At 35.8% G+C, this 18,341-nt stretch overlaps 1 protein-coding gene across 1 annotated transcript; it reads right to left on the bottom strand.

Moving 5' to 3' along the window:
• Positions 1-835: 835 nt before the first annotated feature.
• On the bottom strand, positions 836-14,021 carry LOC132634869 (golgin candidate 6). The gene is made up of 20 exons (XM_060350983.1): positions 13,790-14,021; positions 13,623-13,672; positions 13,394-13,446; positions 10,169-10,296; positions 10,017-10,069; positions 8,260-8,406; positions 8,101-8,174; positions 7,946-8,015; positions 7,820-7,873; positions 7,609-7,704; positions 6,220-6,270; positions 6,054-6,140; positions 5,801-5,914; positions 5,647-5,718; positions 5,234-5,419; positions 4,939-5,042; positions 4,659-4,707; positions 3,417-3,482; positions 2,343-3,098; positions 836-1,562 (listed from the first exon to the last, which is right to left on the bottom strand). Exons 2-20 carry the CDS (start codon positions 13,644-13,646, stop codon positions 1,026-1,028), a joined length of 2,721 nt encoding a protein of 906 aa, XP_060206966.1. The 5' UTR covers positions 13,647-13,672; positions 13,790-14,021; the 3' UTR covers positions 836-1,025.
• Positions 14,022-18,341: the final 4,320 nt, after the last annotated feature.

Raw genomic sequence — 18,341 nt, forward strand, 5'->3', positions numbered from 1 at the left:
AAAGTGATTTTTTTGGGGGCATTTTGGTTCTGGACTCTACTAGATACTAGATGATCAGTTCCTTCTTGCCTGTGATGTCATGTTGACCCAATACACAATCAAAAGAACTCTCCAATGAAAAAAATTGTTCTACTTAGATATTTACACCAATCAGCAAATAAATTGAGGTGGGAATGAGGATTTAATTAATCTTAGTTAAGTGAGGAAGTGTGTGATAACATGCATTTGCAGACAAGTTTTCGCAGAGTGGTGCCACAACTTGGTAAAGTGGGTATAAACGTAAATATTAATTCAGTATTGGTAAATATGAGTTTGATTATGATGAAATCATTTGTTCTGTAGTCAATTATTTGAATGTGTTATTTTCCTATCAGAGTAAGCATGGAAATCCATACCTGAATCACATAAACAAGAAAATAGTTAAGTGAAAAAGAAGTTCGAGCAGCAACATTGAAAAGGAAGTTCAATCGAGCAGCAACATTAACTGCACCCAAGTCCAATTGTTTTTATTGTTGGTATTATTTTTGGACAATGCACGTATAAGCATTTAGTTGAAATGTTCGTACCCTACTCGAACACCATTCTACTATTTTTTTTTTTTTTTGGATAACTGTGGTGTCTGAGTTAGTTTTTGGGCATCTCAATTAATTTCCTTGCTACCTTCCACTAGAACAGGTACCAAATAACTGTCCATCAAGGCTTGGATAGATGGGGAAAATCGCCTTGTGATTTTGCTTTCAAATATCATACAATGTTGTGACTCATTTAAACGATAAACTGTTAAAGATATTTTTATTCATTTTAGACAGGCAACGGAAAGTAACCTACCAAAGAATAATGCAAGAAGATGGGTTACATACTTAGTTCAGGCATAAATTATGTTGGTATTGTGAAATTTTTACAATGTACAACGTATGCACCATAGGGAAAAACAAGAGAGGGGGGGGGGGGGGGGGGGGTAAGGGACGAACTAAGAAGAAATACAATGAAATGAATTTACTTAGAGAAAGAAAACATAAGCAAAACTAGTCTTCTTCATCATCTTCATCGGCATCATCAGCACCAGCATCATCCCCTATGTCTTCCAGCAATTTATCTACATCTTCACCTAGCTCTCTCAGCCTATTGCTAAGTTTGTCCACTTTGCTCTGTTCTTGTCCAAGGCATACAAGCAGATCATTCAATTCAGCTTCACTCTCCTTCAGAGCTTCTTCCCTTGCTTCTTCCTTTAATGCCTCGATGTCTCCACTCTTCAACGCTTTCACTTCTTTTTCTAGTCGGAAGTTGGCTTGTTCCAGACAGTTGTATGCATCAGACAAGCTTTTAAGATCAGATTCCGTCTTCCCAGCTAAGTTTTTGTACGTTGAAGTTTCCGATTCAGCCTTAGTCTTTTCAGCCTTTAGCATCTCTATACGTTGAGAAGCCTCTTGAAGATCTCTACGCAGAGTCTCCAGTTGAACTCTGTCCGAACCCCCGCTGACTTTGCGCTCAAGCGGGGATGAGTTGTTCCCACCAGTTTTGGCCAGATCCTCAGCCAAAGTGGCATTCCGACTCAAAAGGTCCTTCAGAGCAGGCGAACAATGTCAGTAAAACGGTATGAAACAAAAGGGAAGGAGAACTCTGCATGCGTGAATCCCAACTATCCAGAAACGAAAAGAAAGTTGCTCAAGTACGAAATGCTAGTTTTTGTGGTGTCTACCAGGTCACATTGGAGGATAGGTGCATAGGACTTACAAGTATAAAAGAGTCAAATTACTCTACTAAGATTCAGAAACTTTTAGCAATATGACTAGCATTCATTTTGCAAATTTAACACAATGGTTTATGAGTGGAGAGCCAGAACATTTAAACAGAACAGACTCCAAAGAGGCTCATTAAGAAGCAAAGTTTTGCTTTAAGTAAAAGGATATAAAAGAATTATACCAGTCAGAAATCACACAGGTAAGATTTAATCTCATAAATGCAACATCAAAATAGACCAAACTCACTGAGGTACCTAGAGGTTCATTTTAATATATAATGGTCCTACAAGTAACTTCACATTTCTTAAGCTTATCAAAAGAGAAGGTAACTTACCTTTCTTAACTTGTCGTGCTGCAAAGTTTAATCATACCGAATAAAGATCACTCAATTATTTAATAATTGCAATGACAGTTTTTCTCAAGTGTAACAAGTATCACCGGCTTTGTTTTATAACGAATTTTATCCCGAAGCTGAGACCCTAACGGTGCATGCAAAACTATATTCAGAAGTAAAAAAGGTGAGAAGCAAATAATTCTAAGCTTGTATTTCATGGACAAAGTGCATTTATTAGGAACATAATTTATCCAAAAAGTCCTTACCTGTATCTCATGGCATTGCTTATCCACAAAAGTTTTCAGCCGTTTGATATAGTCAACATCCTTCTCCCCACTCCTTTGTTCAAGTTCTGCCGGTACCACGGTCACCTGGCTCTTTGGGCTGCTGTAAGCTTCTACTATCTTTTCTCTAATATCAGCCTCTAAGCGCTTCAAAAAATAGACGAATGGAGAATCAAATACTGATGTAAGCATAGGATGCTCATTATTCTGATCAGATGATTCATTTCCGCCATCTTCAATCTCAGCCATACTAGCAGCTGTAGATCTTGTCAATGGTTTACGTGGCAAAAATGGCTTAGCAGATGTGAAAAGAGAGCTTTTCTGCATTTCGTCAAACTTCAAAAAGTATGATGTAAGCCCAACTTTTTGGCTTATGGCATCAACTATGCTAAAGGCATCCTTTCCACTAGCATTGCTTTTGTTGTAGATTACACATTCCCCTAGTAATACTGCAGCCAATCCCCTTACACTAACAGTTGTGGTAGGATTTGAGACCAGCTCCAGCAAATACGTTAGGTGAGGACGTGAATCAAGGAAGCATTGCACCGCATTTGGACAATCAGAAAGCCAAATAATTAGCAGTTTCAGGATAATGGGCTGAACAAACACATTCTCAGATGTGCTTGATTTTCCATCTTTACTTTTCATAGAAGAGGCAAGAGCCAGATACTTCACCATACGGTGTAACAACGGCTCCGGTTCTCCTAGAGTGGGTGCTTCAAGTTCAATTCGCAGAACCTGCAATTCACTTGTATGTTATAACCAAAGAACAGGGTAGACAAAACTTTTGTATCTTGTAGTAATTCTTATCACAGAAACAGCAGCACATTCTAGCGTGACTGTTCTCCCAAATAAGAGGTGTATATTGCTGTATCTAAAAAATGTAAATGAATTCTAGCTCCACAAAACATAATAGTTCAGAGCGCACACGAATACTGAAAGCAACAATAACAATATAGGGTGCTGAAAAATCTATTGACAACAGCCCAAAATGATAAAAAGCTTTGTTTTATTCTGAGGAAAACAACTCTGCATGGTGGGAAGAACTTTGCATACCTTTTCCTTGCATTGGTTATTACCCTTGATGACATGCGAAAGAACACTGGCAGCTCTGGAACAAGTCTGCATATTAAATGTTAACATGCTGAGTCTATGACAAATGACAATTAATGCTCCAAAGATGTATATTCTGATGAAGTAAGAAGTATCTAGAAGATGCAAGAAGTAGAGACGGTGGGGAAAGCGTGCTAAGCTAAAGTAAATGAGCTGACAAAATCCTAAAAATATGCTCCAAAGATACATATTAATTCCAGAATCAACAGATATGTCCTAACAAAGGGCGAAGCACCAAGATTCAAAATCTTTTGAGACCCATTTTGTTTTTTCAGAACTAAGATGACATATTCAGCTTCTCACCAAGAAAGGATGATTGGAAGCATGGTGAAAATCTAAAATGTGCAATACTCTTGTGCACAGCAGATATAAAAACCAAGCCCGGAAAGAATGATAATGGTGTAAGCAAAATGAAAATGGATTCAGGAAAAATAACAGGTCAATTTTCACCTCTAATATTGAAGAAACACAATTTTCTAATCATGGAAAATAAAATCAGTAAACTGAAAGAAGTGGATGTTTTGGAAGGACAAGCAATGTATAAACTTTAAACTACACATGTGATACCTTTCAAAATACTCCATTTTAACTAGTAAGAAGATCAAGAGCAACTATGTTTGGATAGCGTATTACATTAAGTTAGGTGATTAAGCATCTAAAATGATGGCTTGAAATAAGAATGAATTTGTTAGCTTAGGGAACATTACGTCAAGATTTGAATAATATATATCCCCTCACAATATTTACGGACTAAACTACTATCCGTTTGTTTTACAATCTGATATTATTTATTTTTTTTCCTTTCTAACAAGTAACTTGATATCATCTTTTCTTCTACGTACAACTCAGTAAGAATGATTTCTAGAATCTTCATTATTTTACTATGTTTGATTGTTTTTCTCGTGGTTTCTAGCTTATACGAATGAAATATTCTAAAGAAGTGTATTGCAAGCAAATTACGTCATAGGTTAGGTAGCACTTGCCAATTGTTTCTCTTTCATGTATCAGGAATCATGGATACTGAATGAGTCTTAGATCCTCAAATAATAGTCTTGCAGATGTGAGAAACTATGCACTAATAAAGATCAAGCGTTAAAGCGTCTATTTGAAACTTTTTGAATAAAGAAGTGTCTATTTAAATTTTTCAGAGAACCACGAAAAAGTGTGTAAAACCTATGACATTACCTCAAGATCACCTTCGTTTTCACCTGTGGTAAGACCATGTAGAAGCATGCTGCCAAAAAAACAAGAAGAGAAAAATAGAGATGGTGGCCTGAGATATGAAGTCATTTTGAAGCAAATGGACACCTTTGTGTTTTGTGTGTATTTGCTTTTTAATTTTGAATGTGGTGCATGTATTTATGGGATGATCAGGGGTAATTAATGGACACCTTTTTCAGTGAGAAGACATGGCAAATACCCTAAAAAGAAAAACTAGGAAGAAACTTTCAACAGCATAGATTACCTTCCAAATGACATGTTAATATCCTCCTCAACAGGGGCATGAATCATTGACTGTGGCTGCAGAATTAGAGTAGATGCCAACATTGTCTGGCCATCTGGATTTTGCTGCACCGATCACACAGAACATGCTTTAAAAAATGGTACATTTCAAGAAAGCACAATGCACAACTAAAAACCAAACAAAGGAGATGGTAAAGGAAGCACTGTTGAACAATGTCCGACATCTTTATGAAAGTGTAACATACAACTGCTTGAAATATCTAACCATTAAGCAAGAACTCAGTTAAGATGCCAACCTGACAGAAGTTCTTGAAAAGATAGTCAGCTGCCATGAATTCTTGCTTACTAGAAGTACGCAAAAGTATCCGGAGGACAGAATTCAAAGCAGGTTCTAAATCTGGTTCCTCTCCGAGCCTTTTGCTTGCAAGTTCTTCGAGATTCTTTGGGTGATTCGCAATCAGATCACCAATGCAATGAAGTGCCTGACATTGACGAAAGCCATTTTAACATAAAGTTTCAAGAATCTACTAGCTATAGCAGCATCTATACTGAACAATGAAACTATATTATAATGTCAATGGAATTCGAAGCAGAAAAGTCGTAGTAAACTTTTCTTTATTTTGCCTAACTGACTATTGAGAAACCATGAAAGTTGATTAATTAGAAAAGAAAGCCATCTATTGCAGGCATCAAGAAGCAGTCAACTCACTGTGCAACGCACTGGAACTGGAGCCCATTGGCTTTCAACTCCCACCATGAAGAGATGGTCCAAGACCCTTTTCTACAATATCAATCAGATAAGTTAGGAAGGTGATGCGATAATCCAACTGTAAGCAGTTCTCACATTGATGGAAGGAACAAACCTGAACCAAGACTGTTTTACTAGTCAGCTTATTTGAATCTCTGCCAGGATCAGTTTCTGGGCCACCCATGATTAGCAAATTAATGGTATCTAGCACACTGAGTAGATTTATTGTCTACTGGCAATCATTGAAGGCCAAGAAATGAGAAAAGACCAGTAAGGCTTAGGTACAAGAGAAAATCATATCAGCAACATATTTAATATATATAAAAAAAAAAAATAGAAGACGAAAACAAATGGATTATGGGTTTAACCTTCTGTTGTGAAAATCTGTAGGTAGTCCCTCTGAGCTTCAGAATTGATAGCAACTGATCAAAGCCCATCGTCTCTCTAAGTAATACCTGGAATAGATTCACAGTAAGTACTAGGAAAATTAAATTATATGAGTAATGAACACTAGGGAGGCACCCAAGCAGAAACCTGATTTGATGCACTATTACGGAGAAGATTGTTCAGCAGTTCAAGACAGTCCTGAAGAATTCCCAAAGTAAAAGCAACAAAATGTTTCGGTGAAATGTTCAATAACAATGCAGTGATCAGAAATAAGTTAATATTACTATCCCACATTCTCCCAGATGCAAGCGCACTTGTAACACATATATAGGCAATTTCTAGAAACCATGAATTACTAATATTTACAATAAAGAATGATGGTGATGAATGCCAGAAATAGGTAAGAACGTGACGGAACTTCTGCTCAGACAATGAATACAACAACAACAACATACCCAGTGAAATCCCACAAAGAATGGAAAAAGTAAAAAGGCAAGAAAATGACAGACTACACAAGTTCAAAACCTTTCTCCAGCATGATTAGCCCTACTTTAGTTGCATGTTGTTTAGCTGTAGTGCTTCCATGCCCGGTAAATGAATTGAAATCTTTCTCCTTGGATTGAAGAGGAAGAAAAGAAGTGAAAAAGGCCTAACTTTTGAAAGTAAGTATGCCTACTTAAAATTGGAGAAAGCCTATTAAGTTTTCCCAAAGCCTATTAAGTTTTCCAGCAGCAAGCTATGATCTCATGACCTGGGTTAGGCATCTCATAGAATACATCGGCTCCCACCCCCTTCTTTTAATTAAAATATCTTTATCATGTGAAGCCATTATGATAAAGATGAGTTAGCAAGCTCCTAAGCTCAATACAGAGGCCGATTCTCATATCTGTTGTTTTATAAGTAAAGGTAATTTTAACTGGGTTGGTCCATGCAGGTCTTGAAGCTCACGTTATTAGCTTGATGCTTTAACGAGCTGAGCTAATGGGCCTCTAAGTTTTTAGTCTATAAATAGTCAGATTAAAACCTCTCCCCACTACCCAAAGGGGGAGAAAGAGGGGCAGAGACGAGTGGCATAGGAAGAAACCCAGAGTAATTTTAAAGGATGATAGCGACAAAGAAAATGAAAGAGAAGCAATTTGATCAACAACGCAAAACTGCTCCTCACCATCTTTTGAGACAATAACGATAAGTAGGTCATTGAGCTCCCATTACCCAAATTAAGAAAACATCATATATTGGAATATTTTGGTTTTATCTTGAAATGTTGACTGGTAACAATATTAAAAGTTGCTCAGTTACAAAATATTATCAAAATCAGCATGAATTTAAGTGAAGAACCACTAAATATTTCAATGACAGTTGAAGTGAATTGAGCACATGATTACTGAAATAATTTTTGACAGCTCTCTCCAGAAAATTCGCTGGATTGTTTTGTTAACGCAAGGGGATGCGAATGCCACATCAGAGTCATCTAAGTTTTTAACTATTCTACAAAAAAGACATTTTAGACTTGAGCTTAAGATTACTTGTCCAAACCTGCACAACAACTCCTCCTTCTGAACCTCCCTCCTCTTTTATAATGCTGAATATCTTTTCAAAAGCACCTTCAAAGACCACAATTTTTTGAATTTCCTGTAGATTTCAAAGGAGTTAAGCCAAATGCTAAGAACAAAGTAAGTGAAATTTGAATATCGAATACTTTTAGAACAGGGGGAGGCAGCCACCAAGGAAAGGAAGCAGCACTTACTTCAGCCTCACGGGTCAAGTAAGTCAGAAGTAACAGAGCCTCATTTCGTATGACCTTCAAGACATCACAAAGTTAGAATCCCATGAAGACAAAGAGCATAATAATTTTATCATTTCCAGTTCATACCTCACGATCCATAAGCATATCCATCAGCCGTGTGATACCACGGGGAATGCTAAGAATAGCTTCCTGTAACCTGAATATTATTTCAGCATGTTGTCTCCTCAAAATGGGTTTAAAAAAATTATTTGAAACAATATGCATGAAAGTACTAAAGATACCTTTGTGGAGAATTAGTTAGGAGGGCTGTCAAAAGTTGAAGTGTATAGTATCGTACATAGAAATCCTCCTCTGACTGCCAGAGAATTAGATCAGCCAATTGCAAAGAGATTACTCACTATACAACTAAAACAAGCCAAAATAATAGCGATAATGCTTACCAACAAACTTAAGAGAAGAGAGATATTATCTACTTCTCTCGAAAGCAAGTCACTATTCATCAAAGTTGGCTGAACCACATTCGGAGGCCCTTTTACATGATCAATTGGACTTAAGGCGCTCACAAGAGTTTCCAGAGCTCCCCTGACCTTCAATCACCCAATATGAGCAATTTTTAGTACTAAGTGAGACGGGGAAGGTAAAAATGTTGCATAAAACGTACACCAATTGAGAAAAAGGGAAGATTTTGCCATTTGCCACCAATGGAAATAGAGGACCTATAAAAGTTGTTGCCGTGTATTTATTTTTGGTAAAGTAAAAAGTAGCAGGCTTTTTTTTTTTATCAAGTTAAAAAGTAGCAGGCTTTATCATCCAGGGATCAACAAAATCACAAAATGCACTAGATCTTTCAAAAGTAAATACCTGGTAGTCCCACTGAGTTAGTTGCACAAAGTTTTTAGTTGGAGATAGCGTCTAACAAGAATTGTTCTTTACCAGCAGAAGACCCCAAAGATCAATCGATGAACAACAGAAAAATGGTCCACAGTAATAGTGAAAAATATCTCAACGGAAGTAGGAATTTGAAAATTATTGTAACTGTGGTTCTCTGATTGGCTGTTGACCATGGAAACTGATATGGAAAGTCAAAATTCCATATAAAATTGCTTGCTTTACACGGCTGTTGGCAAAAGAGGCAGTCTTGACACAGGACCATTTATCAAGAGGGGATACCAATTATTCTCCAGATGTTACTATTGTGGAAAGAAGGCAGAAATAACCAATCATCTTTGTTTGCATTGCAAGAAGACAGATCAACTATGGAAGATATTTATCAATATAAGGAAAATCATGTGGGCTATGCAATGAGATTACCTGAAGTTCTAGATGTTGGAACAGAAACGATAATCTCCCCAACGAGAAAGAGAGATGGAGAATTGTCCCAACTTGTATTTGGTGAACAATTTGGAAAGAAAGAAATTCAAGGTGCTTTGAAGATAAATGCAGTATTATACTGAAGCTAATGATGAAGTGTCTAGTCCTTTTCTATTTTTGGTGTAAACAAAAGCACCTAGGAGATCTTGAATATATTTTTGATGTTTTAGAATGCTTGTAAGAAGACAAAGGATTGGAATCCTTCCTGTACTCCACACTGTAATTAGGGGTGATGCACATGTTTTGTGTGCAGTATGTTTTATATATACACAACATATGTTCCTTTTCCCCAAAAAAAAAAAAAAAAAAAAACAAACAAATCTCAAAGTGTTCCCTTCCCTCTAGTTAGTCTCTTTAGGAAAAACCTAATATTAGTAGTAATTCTTAAAAAAATGAACAAAACTGAAGGGGGAAAAGGAAAGATGTTAAATAGCAGCTAGCGCATAAATTACTATAAGACGTGTTTTCTTTTCCATTTAGGCCAGTAAAGAGACACGTGTCCACAAGTAATCATCACCAGCAGACTGGGTAATGAAACTTAGTCACGACAACATTGACAACATTAGTCTTTAACAGAATGGTATTGACTTCACGCTGACCATCAATATATTCACTCAAGTCAAATTTACAGCGAACCTTTGGTACCACAAACACAATAAATCATCCAATTAGCTAGCGCTATATACCAGACAGCATGACAAGACGAGAAGTCTCTACAACGATATAGCTTGAACTTTCATGCCAATGATACACAGAATGCATAAGCCCCATTAAAATAACATTAACATATCTTTCAATTTTAAAATTGGCAACAAAGAAATTGTACCATTTCAACATCATCACGCTCCTCCTTTAAGACGCTCAATATCACTGGGAATCCTGCAAGAAATAAAAGATTTAAATAAACATCATTATATAATGGTGAAGAAAAATAGGAACATAATTTCCTCGTCCAGAAAACAAGATCTAGACACTAACCCATTGCTCCAAAGGCCATTTTTCCATCATGACTTTCAGAGACAACAGACTGAAGTTCGAGCATAGCAGCTCTCCTGTCCTCAGCCAGCACACCATTGCTAATCCGGTCAAGCAAACGTTCGACATAGCTATTGGTAAAAACAACAAACTAGATTAATCAACATGCTAGACAAGTTGGACTAAACTGCAACATGCAGCTTATGTCGTCCTAACTTGAAAACAGCAAATAGCAGATAATCAGCTGGACAATCTAAGGAAAAACTCAATTTCCAGGATCATAATGTTTTAAACATTTTCCCATCTAGCAAGAAGACATTTCTTCTAACCACACTGGAAATATAAGTACTGCACACAATCTCTACCAAGGGCTCACATTTGATGGATGGTACAAACACTTAACCCATCAAGAAATATGATTCAAAAGGGTATTTTTCTGAGTTCAGAGTGAATAAATGCAGACCGGAACCTATTTTCCTGCCAGGAAGTCGATCATTTATGTTATTATCTTTTCTTCATATGGCTATTAGTTTTAAAGGGCCCCTCGAAGATGAGTGGGACAGCTTAAAACTCGGAGTATAATGGGTCCATCCCGCTACCTTTCTTCACTTATATACCAATCGTTTGTCGGAGGGTTTCTTACCATTAAACCAAAGTCCTGGAGGTTTATTGTTATTATTATTTTCTATTGAGAGGGGGAGGGGAAGAGATGGGATCCTCATAAATCTTGCCTTAAGCAACACTTGAAATTAAACCCCAAGGGATTCGGTTAATTGTCATATCCATCCAAAAAACAAAGGTCTAAGATCAAATCCTGCTTCCAATACACCTTGGAGCCAAATATGCCCTATGTACATATATATGTTGTTAGAGTCCCACATTGGTTGAGGGTATGGGATTTTATCTCCTAATTATGACTTTGGCAATTCTCGCCTCCTGGGCAAGTCTTTCAGGTTATGTTAGGCCCAAGGTCCCGCATCTAAAGCATTATGTAAGCTTGGGAAAATCAAGTTCCATCTTAGGGTATGCTGAACTTTTGGATATCAAACTTCAAAGTTCTCTTTTGGACTTTCTTAGCTAAATAGAAAGAAATTCTCATTGGAGTTTTGAATGCTGGTATTTTCATGCCTCAACTTACGGGTCAGATATTAGAGCATCTTTTAGCTTCTTTTTGTTGTTGTTGTAGTCCTTTGGATAAGTAAAGTGCCTTTTTGTCCATCAAAGTGATTTAACAGCACTGGTTAGTTATAATTACTTTTGTTTATGTACTTCGTGGACAATTAGTCCCCTTTCTATATCTTCTACAAATCATCTAAATACTATGTTTTCTCGTCGCATTAAGATTAAAATATGAAATAAAAAGATGAACAGGAATTAAGCGGAAACAAATGACAACAAGAAAATCTCACCCGAAAGGACATGTAAACACAAACATACATAGGTGAGTGACAAACATAGGATCGAGAAAGGGAGGAAATCTCTCCTATATATTTTTTGTTTCCATTTGAACATATTTTTCTTTCATTATTTCTCACGCAGTGGGAATACATTTACAGTCCTGATCGACGAGACTCGTAGCGGAGTTAACGCTAAGTTGGAGGGTTGGAGACAAACTCTGGAATTTAAAGGGTTCAAGCTGAGTAGGACCAAGACAGAGTAATTGGAATGCAAGTTCAGTGAAGCACCTCAGGTGGCTGGCGACGCATGGAAGTGAGGCTTGGTACCTAGGTCATCCAGAAGAAAAGTAGCTTCAAGTATCTTAGGTCTATTATACAAGGCAGCGGGGAGATTGACGATGATGTCACACATAGTATTGGGGCAGGGTGGATGAAATGGAGGCTCGCTTCCGGAGTGCTATGTGATAAGAAGGTGCCACCACAACTTAAGGGCAAGTTCTACAAAGTGGTGGTTAGACCGACTATGTTGTATGGAGCGGAGTATTGGCCAGTTAAGATCTCTCACGTTCAGAAGATGAAAGTTTTCGAGATGAGAATGTTGAGATGGATGTGTGAGCACACCAGGAGTGACAGGATTAGGAATGAGGCTATCCGGGACAAGGTGGGAGTGGCCTCGGTGGAAGACAAGATGCGGGAAGCGAGACTGAGATGGTTTGGGCATGTGAAGAGGAGAGACACAGATGCCCTAGTGCGGAGGTGTGAGAGGTTGGCCATGGATGGTTTCAGAAGAGGTAGAGGTAGGCCGACGAAGTATTGGGGAGAGGTGATTAGACAGGACATGGCGCAGTTACAGTTTCCCGAGGACATGACCTTAGATAGGAGGGTATGGAGGACTCAGATTAGAGTAAAAGGCTAGTAGATAGTATCGTTTATCCTTTCATATTAGTAGTGGCATTATCGCGATATAAGTTCTTGTGCTTTGATTTCCGCTACTATTTGTTATTTCCTATACTTTGATTATCTTATTTTATCTGTGATAGTTACTGCCCCTTTGCAAACTGCTTCATCATGGCTTAGTCGCTTTTGTTATTTTCATTTCCATATTGCTTTGAATTTCTTGGCCTTATCTGACCTCTTTTTATGCTTTCTATTGAGCCGAGGGTCTTTCGAAAATAGTTGTCCTACCTTGGTAGGAGTAAGGTATGCGTACACTCTACCCTTCCCAGACCCCACGCTGTGGGATTTCACTGGGTTGTTGTTGGGAATACATTTACAGAAGTTACCACTTGGCTAAGGGCCTCATTGGCCCGTTTTTGGAAATTTGCTACATTACTAGACATACATTCTCCGTATTAACTTTACTAAATATTTTAAAAAAGGGCAGTCAGGTGCACAAAGCATCCACATTAGCAGGGTCAGAGAAAGGGCTGCACTCCAAGGGGTGTGATGTAGACAACCTACCCTAATGCAAGCATTAGTGGCTGCTTCCATGGCTCGAACCCGTGACCTATATCACATGAATACAACTTTACCGTTTCTCCAAGGCTCCCCTTTATTTACTTTACTAATACAGTTTAAACCAAATTATTCTCTTTAGTTGTTTTCAGGAGTACCAATTTTTCAAACGATTTGAGTATCGTCCAAATGAGTTAAATGGATATTGTAGGATTCATATAACCGACCCCAACTGATTTAACATTGAGTCGGCAGTTATTTTTGTTTTCAGGTGCACCAATTGTATATAGCATAAACAACCACAATTCATAAATGCACATTAGAAATTAATCAATTACAGCTAATCAATACAGGAATTGATCAAACAAAAACTTACCTATCTTCACTCGAACCCGAGTTTTCATTACCAAACACCCTTCCAAGTGCACCCTACATAACAAAACATTTCAATCACACCTAGCTACACATTATCAAAACATGTCGAAATTGCACGGTTTGCCCTTCAAATGGGCTGGTCTTCAATTAAAGACCAACACAAAAAAGGGACAAAAGTGCAAATGACCAGACATCCATACTATATTTTCCATGAAATAAAAAAAAATTACCTGGTACTTAGCAACTAAGTCCATCCGCGTATAAGGTAATAATCAGGATTCTGGAACACATTACAAGAAAATAACAATACGGTCAAACTCAAATCTAAAATTGGAGAAATATAAAAACTAGATAAGAAATATATATATGTGTGTGTGTGTGTGTGTTGTGAGGTTACCTGAAACAAAGAAAGATCAATCAGATCGCAGAGAAGAAGTAAAAGAATGGGAGAGAGATAGAAACAGTAACAAGAATAAAGAGGGTCGGGTCAAATCGTAAAAAGGGTGTGGATTTAGAACTAATGTGACGTGGATTCCACTAATTTGAACTGGCCCATTTGTAAAACTGATGAAAGTAATTGCACGGTTTGGCCTTCATATAGACTGGTAGTTTATTTTTGCCCTTTCAAGCGTAGACATTATTACTACTCTATATAAACGGCAACTCAAAGATTTGGCCGTCCTCACATCAAGTTTGATCCAATGGAGCTCCTACACGTGGTTGTTGCCCTCATTTATTCTGTTAAGGCACTTTCTACTTCGTCCTTTTGGGCTTTTGTTATTTGTGTATTGTTTACACTGTAGTAGCCTTATTGTGGTTTTTTTCTTATTCTAAACTAGATTACTCTTCCGTTTCTTTTTAATTGTTTTTTATTATTAATTTCTGTCACTTTTTTATTTTAACAAATCATGATAAATTTATTATTTTTCTATATTACTCTTATCATTAAGTAAAAAGCATAAAGTATTAGTAGTAAAACTTAGATTTTCAAAGCATAATTAATAAGAGTAATTTAGTAAGACAAACCCCGAATAAATAGTTTTTTAAGGGAAGTGTCAAGTCAGCAAAATACAATAAAAAAGAACGGAGGGAATATATTTTTACATTATTTGTCAATATATATTTTAGTAAAAATTTTACAACTCTGGAGCTACAGTTTCATTATTTGGCGGAGCATTTATTAGGTCTTACTAATTAGTACTCCGTATTTATTTATTAAATACGGATAACCTATGGTTCTGGATAATACGTATTTATAAGGGCAGCTTGGTATCCACTGTACAGGCCATTGGGATTGCTTACATTGGTAAAAACAATATTTTCTATATTGGATAAAAATATCACATGGATTTAACTCAGATACTTTGTTCTCGGAGAGAGTTTTACACTATTAATATAAATTTCTTTGTTGCAACTTGCAACATGTTATTTACCTTACATTTTAGATTTTTGGCTCCATGAAATCAGAGAGGTAAATTCTTAAGTGACTAGCTGAATACACCTTTAAATACGCTAAAAGTTGTTGTTCTATAACCCTTTTTATTTCTATTGAAATCTCTAATATGTTTGTTCTATTTTAACTATCTACGTTTGATACTAATCATATATCTCTTATTTCTATTTACAGTTCACTATGACTGTGGCGAGCTTGTACATACGTCTTTTGGTGGCTTGTACATACCAAACTTTTGATGACCCAGACGGCATGGATCAACAGTTAAAATATACAGGACTATCCGTGCTTATAGCTTTTAGCCTTAGTTTTGTCCGTTGTGAAAATGTGTTTTTGTCAAGTAGCACAACTTGGGAGTCCTGTAACTATAATCTAAACTGCTTGTTGTAAAATGCAATGTAAATATAATCTACTTTTAGGCTTGAATTAGATTGTGCTTCGCAAAAATAGTTGCTTCTGACAATTTCCATGTGGTATGTGGAGAAATTAGATGGCCCAGAAAGGTCTACTAAAAAAAGTGCGATAAAAATATAGGCTTTTATATTTTGAGTTTGGGCTCGGGCTTAGCACGGACCTGCGATAACTAGTACTATATATAAGTGCCAATCTCAATTTTTGGTCGTCCTCACATTGCAAAAGATGAATTTTGATTGGTTGCTTACTTACACATGTCTCTTACTCCTTGCCTGTTCCATTTTTGGCACACACATCTGTTTTTCTTCAGCCCATATGAGGTGGGCCCTGCAATATTTTGTCTATTTCGTTTTAGCCCCTTACTTCCTTTAATTTATATATTATGAGTATCATATTTTTAACTTTTATATTTAGTTCAAAACAAATAGTAATTTTTACATAATCAAAAGAATATTAATGGAGTAGCTTTTTTCCTTCTTTCAAATTTACCCTTATTTAGATAAATAAATTTTAACATGATCAAGAAATTATATTAAATTGATACTATTTAATTAAGGATAATTTAGTGAAATCGTTCCTCACTCTCTCGGAATAAGTATTTATTTAAGGGGTGTGTCCTAGCTAATAACACCATATCATATGAACTGAGTGGAGTTTTAGTTTACCCTTTACATTATTTATCATTATACATTTTGGCAAAATTTAATCAACTGTGGAGCCACATTTTGGTTTCTTACGGGAGCATTATTAGATCTTATTGATTACTCTCTCTTCATTTCAATTTATGTGGCACTTTTCATTTTCCAAGAGTTAATTTGACTAATCTTTGAAGCTAAATTAAATTACAGCCAGCTCATACCCAAAATCAATTTAATATTTTACGTTAAACTAAGATATTTAAAAACTATACAAAAGTACTATAATTACAATTTTAACTGGTGATTAATATTTTTAAGTATAAACTATATATGGAGAACCAAATTGATTCTTGAGGTTCATTTAATGAATTTAATATTTTCCTTAATTTCATCTAACACTAAACTTAACTCACCACATTTAACTAACATAAACTCTTGCGGTATGAAATATCATGAGTGAAATTAAAACCTTATAAATACCAAAAAATCTATGTCAATCTATAAATAAGGAAATCATATAGCCAGAAATTCATAAAAACATCAAAAAATTCAATGGATGATTTTCATCAAGTTGTAATTATTGTATATAATTTAAATCATGTTACTTTACAAAATATTGAGTCGCTTGTATCTCTTTGATAATTCTCCTGCCAGACTTCCTTCCCCATAAAAGAAATTTTATTTAAAAATTGTCTAATTAAGAGAAACTTTAAAAATTTAAAAGACTTATCCACAATACATATTTAACATGCCACTGAATTATATTAAATATGCAGTAAAAAAATATGACACAAATTATACTTCTTCTGAAAAATAAAAAATTACTACTTTTATATTTTGAATTTGGGCCGGGCTTAGCACGAGCCTCGTGTAACTAGTAATTGATAAATATTATGATGTGTAAATTATGTCTTTTTAGGTATAAGTTTGATTTTAAAGGACAAAAATTAAAGACTAACACAAAATATGGACAAAAGTGCAAATGACCAAAGTTGGACTGGATTGCACCTTTTTTTTTTTTTTGAGCGGACTAGCCTTCATTTAGGGTGGTCTTTAATTTTGGCCTTCAAATTAGTGGTCTTTAATTTTTTTTCCGTTCGCCTAATACCCTGAGATTATGGGTTTGAACTCCGGCTCAATTAAAAAAAGAAAAAATTTTCACAAGGCAGATGTTTGAGTTCGCAAGATAGAATTGTACCTTCAGGGCAAAACTCTGCCTTAAAATACTTCGTCTATGTTAAGGACTTAAATTAGTTTTATAAGATACAAAGTACGGGAAGTTCTAATGTGGGAGGAAGAGAAGAGAAGGATGTATTGCATGCTGAGGATGATTCTTTCTCCACTACAGAAGCCGATTTTACCCCCATGAATGCAGCAAGAATCATCTTGTTCCGCCTGTTGCAGGAAGAATGAGATATCAATTTGCCACTTGGTTTTCAAGAGTTTTGTTTAGCTTTCCATAGTTGTGGAGGAGACGAGGACTTCTAGACAGGTTCTGCCTCAAAACTCTGCTTTACGAATTTAAATTCTAGGTTGCGAATTTTTTTAAAAATTTTGACTGAGCGGGAGTTCAAATCCGAAATCAAGAAATTTTTAGTGAAGCACAAAAATTAAAGACCACCCCAGGAAGGGCAATCCTGCAAATTGCCCGGATTTCACGACCCAAATTGCAGCTTTTGACGCTATTCATTAGTATCTTTTCTTTTTCGACTTTAAATTGTATACATGAACCATATAGTTCTTTTTATATCATCGAATTAAATAGACCCGTGATAATAAGTATAACTCTTAAACAGATGTAAATGATGAGGCAGAAATGTAGGATATAATAATCTGCTATATGTATAGTCAAAACTATATTCTATATAATATATATATATATATTCTATTTCGTAATTTTAGAAATTTCCAATCACTCTTTTATATATACTAATGTAATATAATACTCCCTCCGTTCACTTATACTTGTCCATAATGGACTTTACGCGCCCATTAAGAAGCAGTAAATGAAGTGCATATTTGACCATAATACTCATATTAATGATGTATAGATTCAATGAACTTGGGAAATGATTTGAGAAATGAGTAGTTAATATTAAAGGTAAAACAGAAAAAATAATATTATTTTTCTCTTAATATGCTAAAGTGGATAAGTAAAAGTGAAAATTTATTTTTAGTATAATTTATAAATAAAGTGAACGAAGGGAGTATATATTATACTCTATAAGTATATCTAGTTCAGTTTCTCAATAAGCTGGTGGGTTTATTTCTTTGCTGAAAATATTTGTTTCAAACCTTACTTTATGACTTTTTATCCAAATTACGTGCTTTGGTATCATTTGTTGAAATTTTATATTCGGTTCGTACAATAATTTGAGTTTTTTCTCCACTTTTAAAGAGTCAAACTCGCACGTGCAGGTCTTAGGGACGGAGAGCTAGTAGGA

The sequence above is a fragment of the Lycium barbarum genome, chromosome 4 (genome assembly GCF_019175385.1).
Source record: "Lycium barbarum isolate Lr01 chromosome 4, ASM1917538v2, whole genome shotgun sequence".
Classification (NCBI taxonomy): domain Eukaryota; kingdom Viridiplantae; phylum Streptophyta; class Magnoliopsida; order Solanales; family Solanaceae; genus Lycium; species Lycium barbarum.

Coding starts and splice junctions, on each gene's coding strand:
- LOC132634869 (XM_060350983.1), bottom strand. CDS start 13,646: ATGGACTTAGTTGCTAAGTACCAG. Junction 7,705..7,819: donor ACTTGACCCGTGAGGCTGAA/GTAAGTGCTGCT, acceptor TGAAATCTACAG/GAAATTCAAAAAATTGTGGT. Junction 1,563..2,342: donor AGCAATGCCATGAGATACAG/GTAAGGACTTTT, acceptor CCTGCTCTGAAG/GACCTTTTGAGTCGGAATGC.